At 40.2% G+C, this 14,160-nt stretch overlaps 1 protein-coding gene across 8 annotated transcripts in view; it reads left to right on the plus strand.

Annotated features, from left to right (window-relative positions):
- LOC134529707 (armadillo repeat-containing protein 2) overlaps positions 1 to 14,160 on the plus strand; it is a 103,122-nt gene that overhangs the window by 38,748 nt on the left and 50,214 nt on the right. For all 8 annotated transcript variants that reach the window (XM_063364076.1, XM_063364077.1, XM_063364078.1 and 5 more), the window contains one exon: positions 4,521 to 4,623. In XM_063364076.1, coding sequence (XP_063220146.1) covers positions 4,521 to 4,623 — 103 coding nt within the window. The remainder of the gene's footprint in view (positions 1 to 4,520; positions 4,624 to 14,160) is intronic.

Raw genomic sequence — 14,160 nt, forward strand, 5'->3', positions numbered from 1 at the left:
GGTGACCAGGCAAATCAGTTGGTTGATCAGACACACACGACCAATCGGTTAGAAAGGCTATCACACCCGGTTGGTGGCAAGGTACGTCAAGTCGGTGACCAGACACGTCTATTCAGTGACCAGGAATGCATGTCCAGTAGGTGGACAGCCACATCCAGTGGTTGACTAGACACCTCCAGTCAGTGGCCAGACACATCCACTCTGCGACAACCACGTCTTGATGTAAGCTATTCATGTCAAGTTGGTGACCAGGCAAATCAGTCAGTTGGAAAGGCTATCATGTCCAGTTGGAAAGGCTATCATGTCCAGTTGGTGGCAAGGTACGCCAAGTTGGTGACCAGACACGTCTATTCAGTGACCAGGAATGCATGTCCAGTAGGTGGACAGCCACATCCAGTGGTTGACTAGACACCTCCAGTCAGTGGCCAGACACATCCAATCTGCGACAACCACGTCTTGATGTAAGCTATTCATGTCAAGTTGGTGACCAGGCAAATCAGTCAGTTGGAAAGGCTATCACACCCGGTTGGTGGCAAGGTACGCCAAGTTGGTGACCAGACACGTCTATTCAGTGACCAGGAATGCATGTCCAGTAGGTGGACAGCCACATCCAGTGGTTGACTAGACACCTCCAGTCAGTGGCCAGACACATCCAATCTGCGACAACCACGTCTTGATGTAAGCTATTCATGTCAAGTTGGTGACCAGGCGAATCAGTCGGTTGAAAAGGCCATCACGCCCAGTTGGTGGCAAGGTACGCCAAGTCGGTGGTCAGATACGTCTATTCAGTGACCAGGAATGCATGTCCAGTAGGTGGCCAGCCACATCCAGTAGGTGGCCAGCCACATCCAGTAGGTGGCCAGACACATCCAGTCAGTAGCCAAGAAGTATTTTTCGTTGATACTCAGTGAACATTTTAAACAGATTGTGTACTAAATCATGCGCATAGGCCAAGCGTCTTCGAACCAAAAGGTGCCATTTGCTGATACGCGACCAACATTTTAAATAGGTCATATTCAATGTCAGGCTTATAGACCAGTCGTCTTCGAACCACGAGGTAAATCATGCACTAACTACAGTCTTGTCGATGCACATTAAAAAAAGAAAACACATTCTAAAAAAGGAAGCTCAATCAACGAAAAGGAAACACAACCGGAAGCATCTTCGAAAAAGAGGAAGCGCAATCAAATAAGGAAGCATATTTGACATAGAGGAAGCATATTTAACAAAAAGGACACATATTGATACCAAATTCAACTCAGTAGGATACAATCTCATCGTAGGGATGCTATCTCATGCAGGGATACAATATCATCGCAGGGATACGATGCTTGAAGTAAGCAATTTTTTTATATTTTTTGGAATTTTTTTGGAATGTTTCGGTCAAAAATTAAATATTTCAAGTTTACTGACAAGGTCAAGGTGATAGATGATCTCTGATAAGGCTTCTGAGGAATTTTGTCCCTCTCCGAGGAATATTGCCCCTTCTTGAGTAATTTTGGCTTCTACAGATATTCTTGGGAAATAAAAGGGTCATTTTTCCTAACAACAGGATTTTTTCCCCTCAAAATAGGGAATTTGTAGGAATTTCGAGTAATTTTTGAGGAGTTTTTAGTCCAGGATGGCCGCCGTGATGACAGAGCGGTCGGTTATTGACCCCATCCTCAATCCTCGCACTGACACCAGCGCCAGAAGGAACCATTATATACAGTAAGTCCTCGGTTTACGTCAGGGTTACGTTCCTGAAAACCGCGACGTAAATAGAAACGACGCAAAATGAGCCATGTTTCATGCCACCGGCCGGCCACGGCCCAAGGTCGGCCAGAAGCGCTGGCATACAGATGTGACAACGGGCAATTTTATCAGCAAATAACAACCGACAGCGTGGGAAACAAGTCCAACTAGTACTTCTCAGCTTTATAGAATGGTTATTTAACCAGCTGCTTTATTACCTTTATTGATTGAAATATAAAAACAGATATATAGTACATACTGTACATAAGAGCAGGAAGCGTCCCTCATGAAGTATGATAACATAAGGCGGTGAACGTGTAGCTTACGCTACATAGCATAAATTAACTACCGAAGGAAACAAAGAATTATAAACGAATTAAATATGGTGTTTTGGTTAAAATAAAGATTTACGGTAATTGTAAACGACGTTATTGTGAATCGGCGACAACTTAAATTGAAACATGAGTACTCAAACATTAGCGACGTTAATCCGAAACGACGTAAATCGGTACGACGTAAATAGAGGACTTACTGTACTACTACTAACCTATTTCTTTTAAACTTTGTGTATGTCATCGTTCATACTAACACTTTCATTTACTTAGTATAAATATATGCTTGAAATAATTAAATAATTTCACATTATTACAAATACATCCCATTATTTCAGGATATTTAATACAATCGCATCTTCATTTGAATTAAAGAGTACAGATATCAAATTCATTATCCAACGTATTATTCGATTTTAAGTTTGTTTCGTATTTATTTAATAAAATCCCCAAATATTTACCCCTCTCCACTTTTCCCACACTGATCCCAATGTAAAACTTCAGAACTAAATAAATATGGCAATATTGTTTAACCAAACAAAAACCCAAACTAATGCTTTATTTTTTTTAACTGCAGATGTGAACTCCAAAATAATTAAAATAATGTTACGAGTGGGAGGAAACTGGGTTCGTAAAATACTGTCCGTTTAATTAGTACAGTTTTATTTATTACTAATGTCTACACTATAAGCTTAATTACTGAACTCGATATCTCTGTCCACAACAGTTAGTCTTACAGTGATCATTGAAACCTTAACACTTTCCACCGGAGCTTGGCTCGACAGTGGCTCGCTCTTCTGCCCGCCTCTGTCCACTTCCTTCGCACACTCACCCACAACATGCTGCAGTACAGACTCTAACTATCGCTCATCGCACCCGACTGGCTCGCCAGGCCTTCACTCGCAGGCATCGCCTCCCGATAGGTCCGGTTCGCTCAGCAAGGGCCACTTGCCCTCTTCACCTCTCGCTGATCGCACGGGTATAGCTAGTATCACTCCCCGAGGGGGAGACTCTCTCCGCTACTCTCCGAACTCTCCCAACTCTCCCAACTCTCCCAACTCTCCCAACTCTCCCAACTCTCCCAACTCTCCCAACTCTCCCAACTCTCCCAACTCTCCCAACTCTCCCAACTCTCCCAACTCTCCCAACTCTCCCAACTCTCCCAACTCTCCCAACTCTCCCAACTCTCCCAACTCTCCCAACTCTCCCAAATCTCCCAACTCTCCCAACTCTCCCAACTCTCCCAACTCTCCCAACTCTCCCAACTCTCCCAACTCTCCCAACTCTCCGAATACTCTCCGAATACTCTGAACTCTCCGAACTCCCGTGGAGGCCGGCGTCGTCGCTTATATACCTGTGGCGTCCTTCTCGAACGGACGAGAGTGGCTGTGACGTGTCGCATCATCCCGGGCCGACCCGACGCCCGGAACATCGAAAATGGCCCCAAGTCACATACTCCAAACAGGGCGGCATCGTCTGTAGGCCCGGAGAATTGTCCGAGGCGGATGGTGAGCGAGGAGTGGAGGGCGGTTAGCGAGGACCCTTTTAATCTGGCCAGGCACGCATGGCACTCCTGACGTCAATAGACGGCACGTCCCCACTTGGTCTGGCTGGCACGGCCCGCTACGAGCCCAGCTTCGAGCACGGGCGTAGCATAACACTTATACTTATATTGTTACGAACGTGAGAGACCAGACCGCGATGCCAGGTTCGGAGCTGGCTGGTGGCCCCACACGGCCACTGACGTCACGCGCCATCCATTGACGTAAGGCATACCACTCATACTTGGCCGGATTACAAGGGCGTTAGGGTTTGAATTTTGCAAAATATAAAAATTGTGTTTGGGAGTATTTATATGTTTATTATTGGTACTAAATATCTTCTTTGGCTTCATTAGTTTCATACATTTAATTTATTATATTAAAACCATATTCAACCACCTTTCACCTTCTTAGTTGTTGCATTATGTAATTATATATACTTAGTTTACTTTTTAAGTTAGCCAAAAATATTTCTGATAAAAAAGTTCATCAGAATCCGTCAAGTTGTTTTCGAGAGATACTCGAACAAACAGAAAAACAGACAAACACACAAACATTTCCGATCTATATTTTGAGTTCTCAATATTGTTAATAGCAATTTCCAATAGTTTTGTAATCATTTCATCCATTATACAGTCTTTTTGCCCCGAATAGTTTTATTATTCGCATAGATATTTATACAGCTTATCTTGATGAAAATACAAAATTTATTTTTTACATGCAAAAAATAAAAGCTCAGAAAACACAGCACTTAAGATTTATGTATTTTAATCACTCATGTCTCTAAAAGTTTCTGCTGTATACAATAACAAGTTAAGTTAAACTTTTAGAAATCTAAAAAGTTGGTTCATGTATTTTTTATTTGGTCATTGGTAGGTACTGTGTTGTGTAAACCTGGATTTCTTAATTTCAGCTTCGAGTTACTGGCAGCAACTTGACAGGCGTCTGCAAACTTATCTTTAAAGTCTCCCGCAATGACAAAAATGACACATACTTCCTCAGTGGAAACATTTTAGGTAAGAAAGTTCGCTAGGGGTTTTGAAAATGTATGGTAGGAAGACAAATTCTATAATATATGCAGTTTTTGGCACATTGAAGTTAAACTCTGAACGTTCATTTTACACAAATAGGTGGCATAATTTCTTTTCACCAATTGTTTTGTAAAATTGTGATTGTTTATAAGAGTGCACATTGTGTAGCATGGCTTTAAAACAAACAAAAAATCAGTCACCCAGATTATGATTGCTACCCACACTAAAAGAAATAACCGCAAAAAATATGATAGGCAAAATCTAAATAATATGTACAAAGAGAATGGCAATTATCGTTTCCTAGATAAGAGTACCTAGTGTCCACACTGGCAAAAGCAGTGGTCGGTCAGGTGTTAAGTGATTGATATGTTGAAAGCATCTGAGATAACAGTTTTACGTAGTTAGTCCTACAAAGTCCAAATGCAAAGCTTCGCAAGAATGGATAATTCCGAATTTTACGGTACGTACACATAATTTTGTATAAGAATTTGAGGTTATGTACAAAAATTGAGTCATAGTAACCACATCGTTTGTTGAAAATTTGTAGCGAAAACACTGGACTACATTGCCCTTATTAATGATATTTTCAACAAAATAATTTTAACCATTTAGACATTTCATTTATCAGGTAAAGTCTACGTGCATTTTGTACGCATACAGAGTCTTTATAATCTACATGTTTTTAGAAAGCACATACCAGGTGTTAGGAAATATGTTGTGTAGGGTTATGCATGACTAGGATTTTGAATACTTCTTTTTTCAATACCATATGGTTAACGCAGTGAATAACTACATAAACATGCTGCAACTGTACACAAATGCAAAAATTCAGCACATTCAGCCTAACATCATTCTACAACATGAAGGTGCCCCACCCTACTGGGGTTTGCAGGTAGGTACATGCTTACCTAGAAAGAACATTACCAGGAAGCTGGATAGCTGGCACTGTACCTTGGTATCAAAATTCACCTGACATCACACATCTAGATTTTTCCTGTGCGATTATGCCAAAAAAAAATGTTCCAATCAACGATTAGTGGACTTAAGTGACCTGAAGTCCTGTATCAGAAATGTGATCTCGACTATTCCAGCAGACATGATCATCAGATCAATGAAAGAGTTGGAATATTGTCAAAGACTACAAGGCAGTAAAAATCTTCTAGAGTTTTAATTTAATATACCGAATATATCCAATTAGTTTTCAAGTTACAATTTTTCAAAAACCCTAGCGGATTTAAGGCGCACATTGACATTATTTTATAATTTTATAATCTTTTATTCAAATGTAATATTTATTTTGTATAAAAAATGTTTTGTTCTTTCTTAATTTAAATCAATAATGCCTTTTGTGTGAATATCCTACAAATGTCATCAAAATATTTCTCTTAAAGTAAAAATTAAAAGTTGTATAAATTGTCTTTCAAAATTAATCATAACAAACACCTGGGTATGGTAGATAAGTGCACAAGGCCTATATTCCCCACAATGTAACTGAGACTATTTTATCCGAGAATAGCGATGACAACTAGGATAGAGTGGGTTGGCTACCATTGTAATCATTCACTATAAATTTCGTTAAAATGGATATGGAGTGCTGTTATGTTTGGCTTCTGGGTTGTAGCCGCGTCCAAGGCGAATATATCACCATAGCTACTTCAGATAATGGACGCGAAGCCTGCAATCTTTTTAATATGTTACCTATCATTATACTCACTGCGCTGAAGTATGTTGTGTGACACATGTGCGAACATATATGGCTTGGCATGTCAACTGCAACATGCATACCTCCACCTTTATGACATCACAAAAACCATATCATTCAGCATATTTTTTCCTCCTCCCTGTTTGCGTATGCTTGTATCCACTACCATGTATTTTTCACAATCACGAAATCTTCAGTTGTCTTGTTTGATATTTATTCCACCCTTTTCATCAAAATATTTAAAAACTTTAAAATAGCATACATTAAAATGTGGAAAATATTAAAAGTTTCCAACATATACATAAATGTATAATATTTATTTATGATACTTTATCACTGTTTTGGTTCAATACGTCAATAAAATAAGTTATTAATTAAATTTATAGCAGATTGTTATTTGAATATGGTTTCCCTTAATGAAAATCGACATATCCCCTTAAATTTGGCAAATCAAATATAAAATATTTGAATTCCATCTTTCCATTACCAAATCGTCAATCACACGTATCCTCGTAACTCAGATTAACAATGATGTCATTTACCACCATTAGGTATACCCTGGGGCCACATTAGATATTTTTTACGGATATTATAGGTCCATACTCGGTACCTTTTATACATATCTTAGGCCTATATTTGGCTCTCCTTACGCCTACTACATATCCAATTACAAACATATCTATTTACAAATATTATCAATACCATTTGGCTTTCAGATGCACAACACTTATTGCTCTATGACAACATACTCATGAAAAAATTACTATAAATTGCATTTATCATCTATAATTTATAATATACACACTTTTAAAAACATTGTTCACTATGTGAACTTTATGCAACTAAGAAAAAACAATAGCATTAATTTCTTTAACTATCCAGTAATGGGAAACTAGTTCTTAGTATGTATTGGTATGTATTGTCAGAACATTACTGTGAGTCTTAATTACTAGATCTTTCGCACTTGTATGCCACATAAGATGAGTTTTCACACTTTTTTTTGTCTCTTGTAATTGAATCGCTGTATATGCAATAGTATTTAGGTGTGTGATTTGATCGTAGCTATAACATAATTTGTTAATTTTGTTCTTTAAGCTACAGTAGAAGGTGCCATGGATGACAGGGTAGGCGATGTTGATGGTACTCTAGGTATTAATGTCCTCTCAGAAGGCGACAGTGTATTAGGTGATGTTATCTCAGATTTTCCCCACGAGATCACACCTACTTACAGTTGCATACAATATATCTGACTCTGCTATAGGAACTGCAATTGGAGACAGCATGAATGCCATTGAAGTATTGGTTTTCGATGCTACTGCATGCACCAGAGATGATAATACTGTTAAAAAATTAATAAACCATGTATAATGACAGTGTCAAATGAATCTATAGTTACCGGAAAACTGATTGTCACAATTAAGGCAGGACATTCATGACCATAAACCATAACATATTGCCATGTGGAAATATGTAAATATTTCTTAGGTAATATCATATTTTTTCTGTAATTTATCAATTTTCTGTTTGTGGTTTTTCAGATTTTAAAGTTTATCATGTTGGCAGAATGTTTCATCACTCCTGTCACATAACTGAGAGTTTCCTGCATAGTTAAATTAACAATGATTATTTTCACAATACTTTGTTTGAAACATTTCCATGAAAGCTTTTCTACAAATTTCGCAATCAATTAAGCTCTGATTTCTGCATAACCAGTCTTTAGATAAATAGGGGGAGTATGGCTGAACTGACTCACTTGAGAATCAACAAAAAGAGGATCCAGTCGGGCCACACAGCTCCCCTACCCCTCCTCCATGCAATACCCTCTCATAATCCATATACCCCTTCCAATTCTAGTGGTATTTATATATTCTGATAAAAAATATCCAATCGAGGGTTGTTGTGAGAGAAATAAGGGATGCTAAAGATTTTGGAGTTGAAAGGCAGAGACCTTACCCACCAGGCTATAAATTCAGTTAAGAAATAGTGATAAAAATAAGGAATACATACATTCATATAATGTTTTGAAAGTGTATTAGGCTTTTGGTATCTTTAGTACTAATGTTGTCTTCAAAAAGAGCTAGTGTCGTCCCCAACAGTTCCAATTGTTGCTGTTAGAGGGCACCAAATTTAATTCCAGTGATGGTTGCCAGAGGTGGCTCCCGATTTCAAAACGTTTCAGTGGAGAGCACTCCTGTCGGCCATATTAAATTCAAGAGACGTCTGCTAAATAGTGCTAATGTTGCTCCGCCTATCTGTCATATTAGATTTAGAAAAAGTGTCATCTTAGATCTATGTATAGTCACAATGCACACTAGGAATTAATTTATGATGAGCTTTAAATGCATGCATAGCATGCACAAATAAATTCACTGTATTGGATTCAGTAACCACCATATTGGATTCTAGTGTGTAGTCACGATGCACATAAAAATACATTCTATGTTGTTACATACATGGGAGAAAGGACCGCGACGCGCGCCAGGTACCTGAGCAACCTGGCAGCACTGCATGACCATTGATGTCACACGTGCATATCTTCGGGGATTAGGGCAGCTCGGCCTCGTCACCCCTTGCCCCCGCGCCCTCATTCCTCGACATGGTCGTCTATCCCTTAGCGGCCTGGAATTTTCGCAGGCTTACTGTGGCCGCCGCTTGGAATGGATTGAATAATGTGCTACTGTTCTGGATGCTTCAAGCGACGGTTCAGCCAGGGATGACGCGACACGTCACAAACACTCCAGAAAGTTCCAGAAAGATGGTCAACGGGTATAAAAGCTGCGAAGCCGGTCTACGCGGGAGTTCCAACAGGCGAGTTGAGTGAAGTGCGAGTTCGGCGAGCGGTGCAAATGCGGAACGACGGGACTGTGCGTGTGTGACCAAGTGGCATAAGACAATTTGTGTGGACAGGTACGAGGTAAGAGGCGAACCACTTTTGAGCCTAGCTACGTGAGGATTGTGAACTGTGGACTTGACAGATACTTAGGGATTTGTGAACATACATTAATCGTGTTGATTTAATTAGTAATGTAAATATTAGTAGCAAATAAAACTGCATAAAATTAATTGGGCTATCTTCACGAACTTGTGTTCTCCCACTCGTAACCTTATGGGTCAGAAGTGGGATAGCCCTAATGAAATGATTTATGAATAATTAATACTGAATTTAAAAAAAAAATGTTACAAAGATTTAAAAAAATAATATTTAGAATTCATATTTTCGAGCTTAAAAATAGTGTTAGAAATTGTAGTTAGTTGTGAGTGTAGTAAAGTTAGTGTTAGTTTTGAATAGAAGTTTAGGTTATCTCATAGGTAAAGTTATAGTGTAGTAATATGACTGTAGTGATAGTGACAGATTAATAGTTTCTGTGGATAAGGAAGATAGCTGCCAATGAACTTATGGCATTCTAGGCTGAAATTAATAATAAAATGGATAATAACCAAGAAGAAATGAAGAGTGAAGTGAAGAACTGCCAATAAGTGATGAAGCATAAAATTGATAATAGCCAAGAAGTGATAAAGACTGAAATGAAGAACTACCAAGAAGACATGAAGGATTCCACGAAGACAAATTGATGACATGAAGAGGGGTCAGGAAGATATAAGTAATGAACTCGTGGCAGCTCAAGAAGAATTAAAGAAGAAGATGAATGAAACCAGTATTCAGTTGGAAGGGAAAGTGTAGTGTTTCGAACAGCATCTAACTGAACATGAAGAACTGATGGCATAGTGGCTATCTCAACTCAAACAGGGCACCGAACAGCGAGTAGCAGCTATAACTTAAAAATGCCAACTAATGATCAAGGAAGCTACAGCTGCTACGAATTGGAGAAGTTCTTCCAGGGAAGTGAAGGTGGAAGGCACTGCAAACTGCCACCCAAAATTCAAGCCACCCACCTTTGATGGCCAATCGTCGTGGGCTGTCTACATGCTAAATTTCGAGGCAGCAGCTGAAGTGAAGGGCTGGCGCGAGGAAGAGAAGTCTACAACACTTGTCATGGCCCTGCGAGGATCTCCGTTTGAGCTGCTTCAAACCATACCAGTTACGGAGCAGAAGACCTATGCTGTACTAGTAGAAGCTCCTGAGCTGAGGTATGGCGACCGACACATAGGCGCGATGTATAGAACGGCCCTCAAGAGACAGCAACAGCGATCCTCGAAAATATTCCAGGAATTCGAAGCTTACATTGATCGACTCATGCGCTTCGCCTACACAGAAGCACCAATAGAGTTCCGCCAGCAACTAGCCACCAGTGCGTTTATAGACGGACTCAGAGATGTTGAGGTTCAGCAAACTCTTAGTTTGGCCCGGCACAAGAAGAGCTTCGATGTCTTGGTCCACGCCTTGGAAATCCATGCAGCATGCAGTGTATCAAGAAACACAAGCATCAGTACAAGGAGAGCTGGACTGGAGCCCTACAATTTATCAAATGCCATAAACAGCAATAATAAAGGAGATATTATCAGGGCATTGAAGAAGTTACAGAATGAGACTCCATGTACCCAGATCAGAAGAGCAGGATAATGCCCAACATGCAGGAAGACATCGTAGCAGGAAGAAAAGCAGGAAGGACAACAAGTAAACAAGCAGTAGTTTGTGTGAGGGGGCGTATGCCAGCTCTGTGGGAAATGGTATCCCCTAGGGTTTTTCCTATATCCATACTTCGTAGATACTATGACAGTTTGTTGCTTAGTGGATGGATCAATGACAGACAGTGTTTACTTACTGGAGACACAGGGGCATCAACATCTGTAGTTCGCACAGACATTTTAAGTAGGGAAAAGCTGATTAGAACACCCATCCCAAACAGACTTAAAACGGCCACTGAAGACAATTCACCTGTGCATGGGCATCTTGATTTCGAGGTAAAGATTGGAACTTGGACATTATCATAGACTTTTCTTGTTGCTGATACAACAGAATTCTAGGAGTAGACGTAATGGATCAATATGAATGTGTTATTGATATTGAAGATCAGTTACTGCATATAAGAGGAGAAGAGGTAGCTTTGTTTACCCCCGATCAATTGGAGGTTCCTGTAATGCAGGTGGTAGTTCGAAAATCTTTTTCAATTCCAGCAAACATTGAGCAGAAAATAGCAGGTAGGATAATAGGAGACCCTAGGGGAAACATGCACTACTTGATTGAGCTAGATATGTCATTAGGATTGGAGATGCTCCTCGATACATTGCAAAGGATTGTGATTTTTTACCAGTCAGGATGGTCAACCTCAATTCGCGAACAAGGGTTCTGAAACAGGGAGACATAATACCTAGCTGTGAACCAGTCTCTTAGGTAGGCCAATGTGAGTTCTCACCACCTAATAGACATACTGAGCTGCCACTGAACCCAAATATAGAACATTTATTAAGGTAATGCTAAAATAACTTCACAGATGAATAAATAGAAGAATTTACTGCTTTTTTGGTAAGCAACCAAGATGTATTTTCCCTAGGGCATACAGAACTTAGGAGAACACGCCTGGTTTACCATCGCATCAACACAAGTGATGAAGAACCAATCTGGCAGGCACCATGGTGGCTGCCTCTAGCAAAACAGGAAGAAGAAGCAGAGAAGTTGATTGCAGGTATGATGGAGGGTGGTGTAATAGAACCATCAGCGAGCCCTTGGGTTTCCCCTGTCATTTTAGTAGCGAAGAAGGATGGCCAACTGAGATTCTGTATGGACTACCAGAAGCTCGCTAGCAGCTCCCATGTATCGATGACACACTTGATACACTCTCTGGCTCCGGAAGTATCTCTACACTGGACCTGAAGAAAGGTTACTGGCAAGTGGAGCTGCACCCCGATGATAAAGAGAAGACTACTTTCTCAACAGGGAGTGAGCTATTTCAGTTCACTGTGTTACCATTCGGGTTATATAATGCTCCTGCAACTTTTAACAGATTTATGGGACGTGTGATGCATGGCTTGACTTGGAAAACATGCCTAGCATACCTGGATGACATTATTGTGGTGAGAAATACAGTGAAGGAACTTTTGCCAAACCTCCAGGATGTGTTCGACAGGCTTCATCATGCACAACCTAAGTTAAGACCTAAGAAGTGCTTCTTGTTCCAACATGAGGTAATATTCCTGGGACATATTGTATTGCAGGATGGAGTGTGAACAGACCCTGAGAAGGTCCGGTCAGTTAAGATGTGGCCTCAACCTAAGAATAAGCACAATATAAAAAAAATTCTTGGGACTCTGTGCCTACTATAGGTAGTTTGTGCCTGGGTTTTTAGCAGTCGCAAAACCACTACATCAGTTGACCGAGGACCAGAGACCATTTCTATGTACTTTAGGATATGAAACTGCCTTTCAAGACTTCAAAGAATCCCTGTGTACTAGCCCCATACTCGCCTACCCCCGTAAATACGGAGAGTATATCCTCGACACAGATGCAAGCGGAGATGGGTTGCCAGAAGAGATGTGTTACCTGTTCGGGACGAACAGGTTTAAGGATGGACAGTGTTATGTATGTGGGAGGCAAGGCCACGATGTGCGCCTGGTACCTGAGCGGCCTGGCAGCACTGCATGGCCACTGACATAATGTTTGCATACCTTCGGAGATTAGGCCTCGCCACCCCCTGCCCCCACATCCTCCTTCCTCGGCGTTGTCAACTAACCTTTAACGGCCTGGGAGTTCCACGGCCTTACTGTGGTCATCACGTGGAGTGGAGTTTGGAGTTAATAATCCACCACTGTTCTGGATGCTTCGAGCATAGGGTCAGCCCAGGATGACGCTATACATCACAACCACTCCAGTCAGTTCCAGAAAGATGGCCAACGGGTATAAAAGCGGCGACGCCTGCCTCTCTGGTAGTTCCAACAGGCGAGTTGAGTGAAGTGCGAGTTCGGCGAATGGCGCAGATATGGTGCGACGGGACCATGTGTGTGTGACAGAGGGGCAGAAGACTGTGTGTGTGGATGGGTGCGAGGTTAAGGGCAAACCACTGTTTAGCCTAGTTTCAGTGAGTAGTGTGAACTGTGGACTTGACAGATACTTAGTGATTTGTGAACAGGCATTAAGTGTTCGTATATAACTTTTTGCCCTAAATTTTTAATGCTATTACCTGTCTCATAGCAATTGTCACCGTCACCACCATAATTGGCTCTACGATTTCCACCTTTATTACAACGACATTTCTACTTTTTGATTTCATATCTCTCCCTTATTATCCGATCTTAAACAAATTTAAGGTCTTTTTTTTATTTTCAAGTTCATGTAAATTACTAGAAATTGATTTTATTCTCTCCCCCCCCCCCCCTACCACCCCGCCAAGTGACATTCTTTTTTTATCTTCATTCTCTTTCTAAACCTTTAGCCAGCTTTCAATTTCAACTCATTGTTAAATCTGAGAAAATATATTAGCATCAGCATTATCACCTTCATTCCAATTCTTTTCAATTGTAGCTTCCTATTTTGTATTATCATAATTTATCCCGGTATTACAGGTCTTTTATAAATTTTTGAGGTATTACTTTCACCAAAATATTTCTGACACTGATTGAAACTAAAAGGTATTTGGAAAGGACCTATCATACACTTTCTACTCTTATGACACTTCACATTTTTCTCAAGGAAAATACATTGCTTCAATACCATATCGATGATCTTTAGACACCACTGTGCCTAACAATCCCGAATACATATTCGCTTGTAATTGATTGCCAACTCATAGCTTTTGGTATAATCACAGGTTTATATTTGTTTATAGTTTAATAATCCATTGAAAAGTTTTAATTTTCCATTTAAGAAAATATGTGATCTTAGTAGTTTTACTTTTCAACAAAAGATTTTGCTTCGTGTCATGATG

Source organism: Bacillus rossius, chromosome 2 (genome assembly GCF_032445375.1).
Source record: "Bacillus rossius redtenbacheri isolate Brsri chromosome 2, Brsri_v3, whole genome shotgun sequence".
NCBI classification, from domain to species: domain Eukaryota; kingdom Metazoa; phylum Arthropoda; class Insecta; order Phasmatodea; family Bacillidae; genus Bacillus; species Bacillus rossius.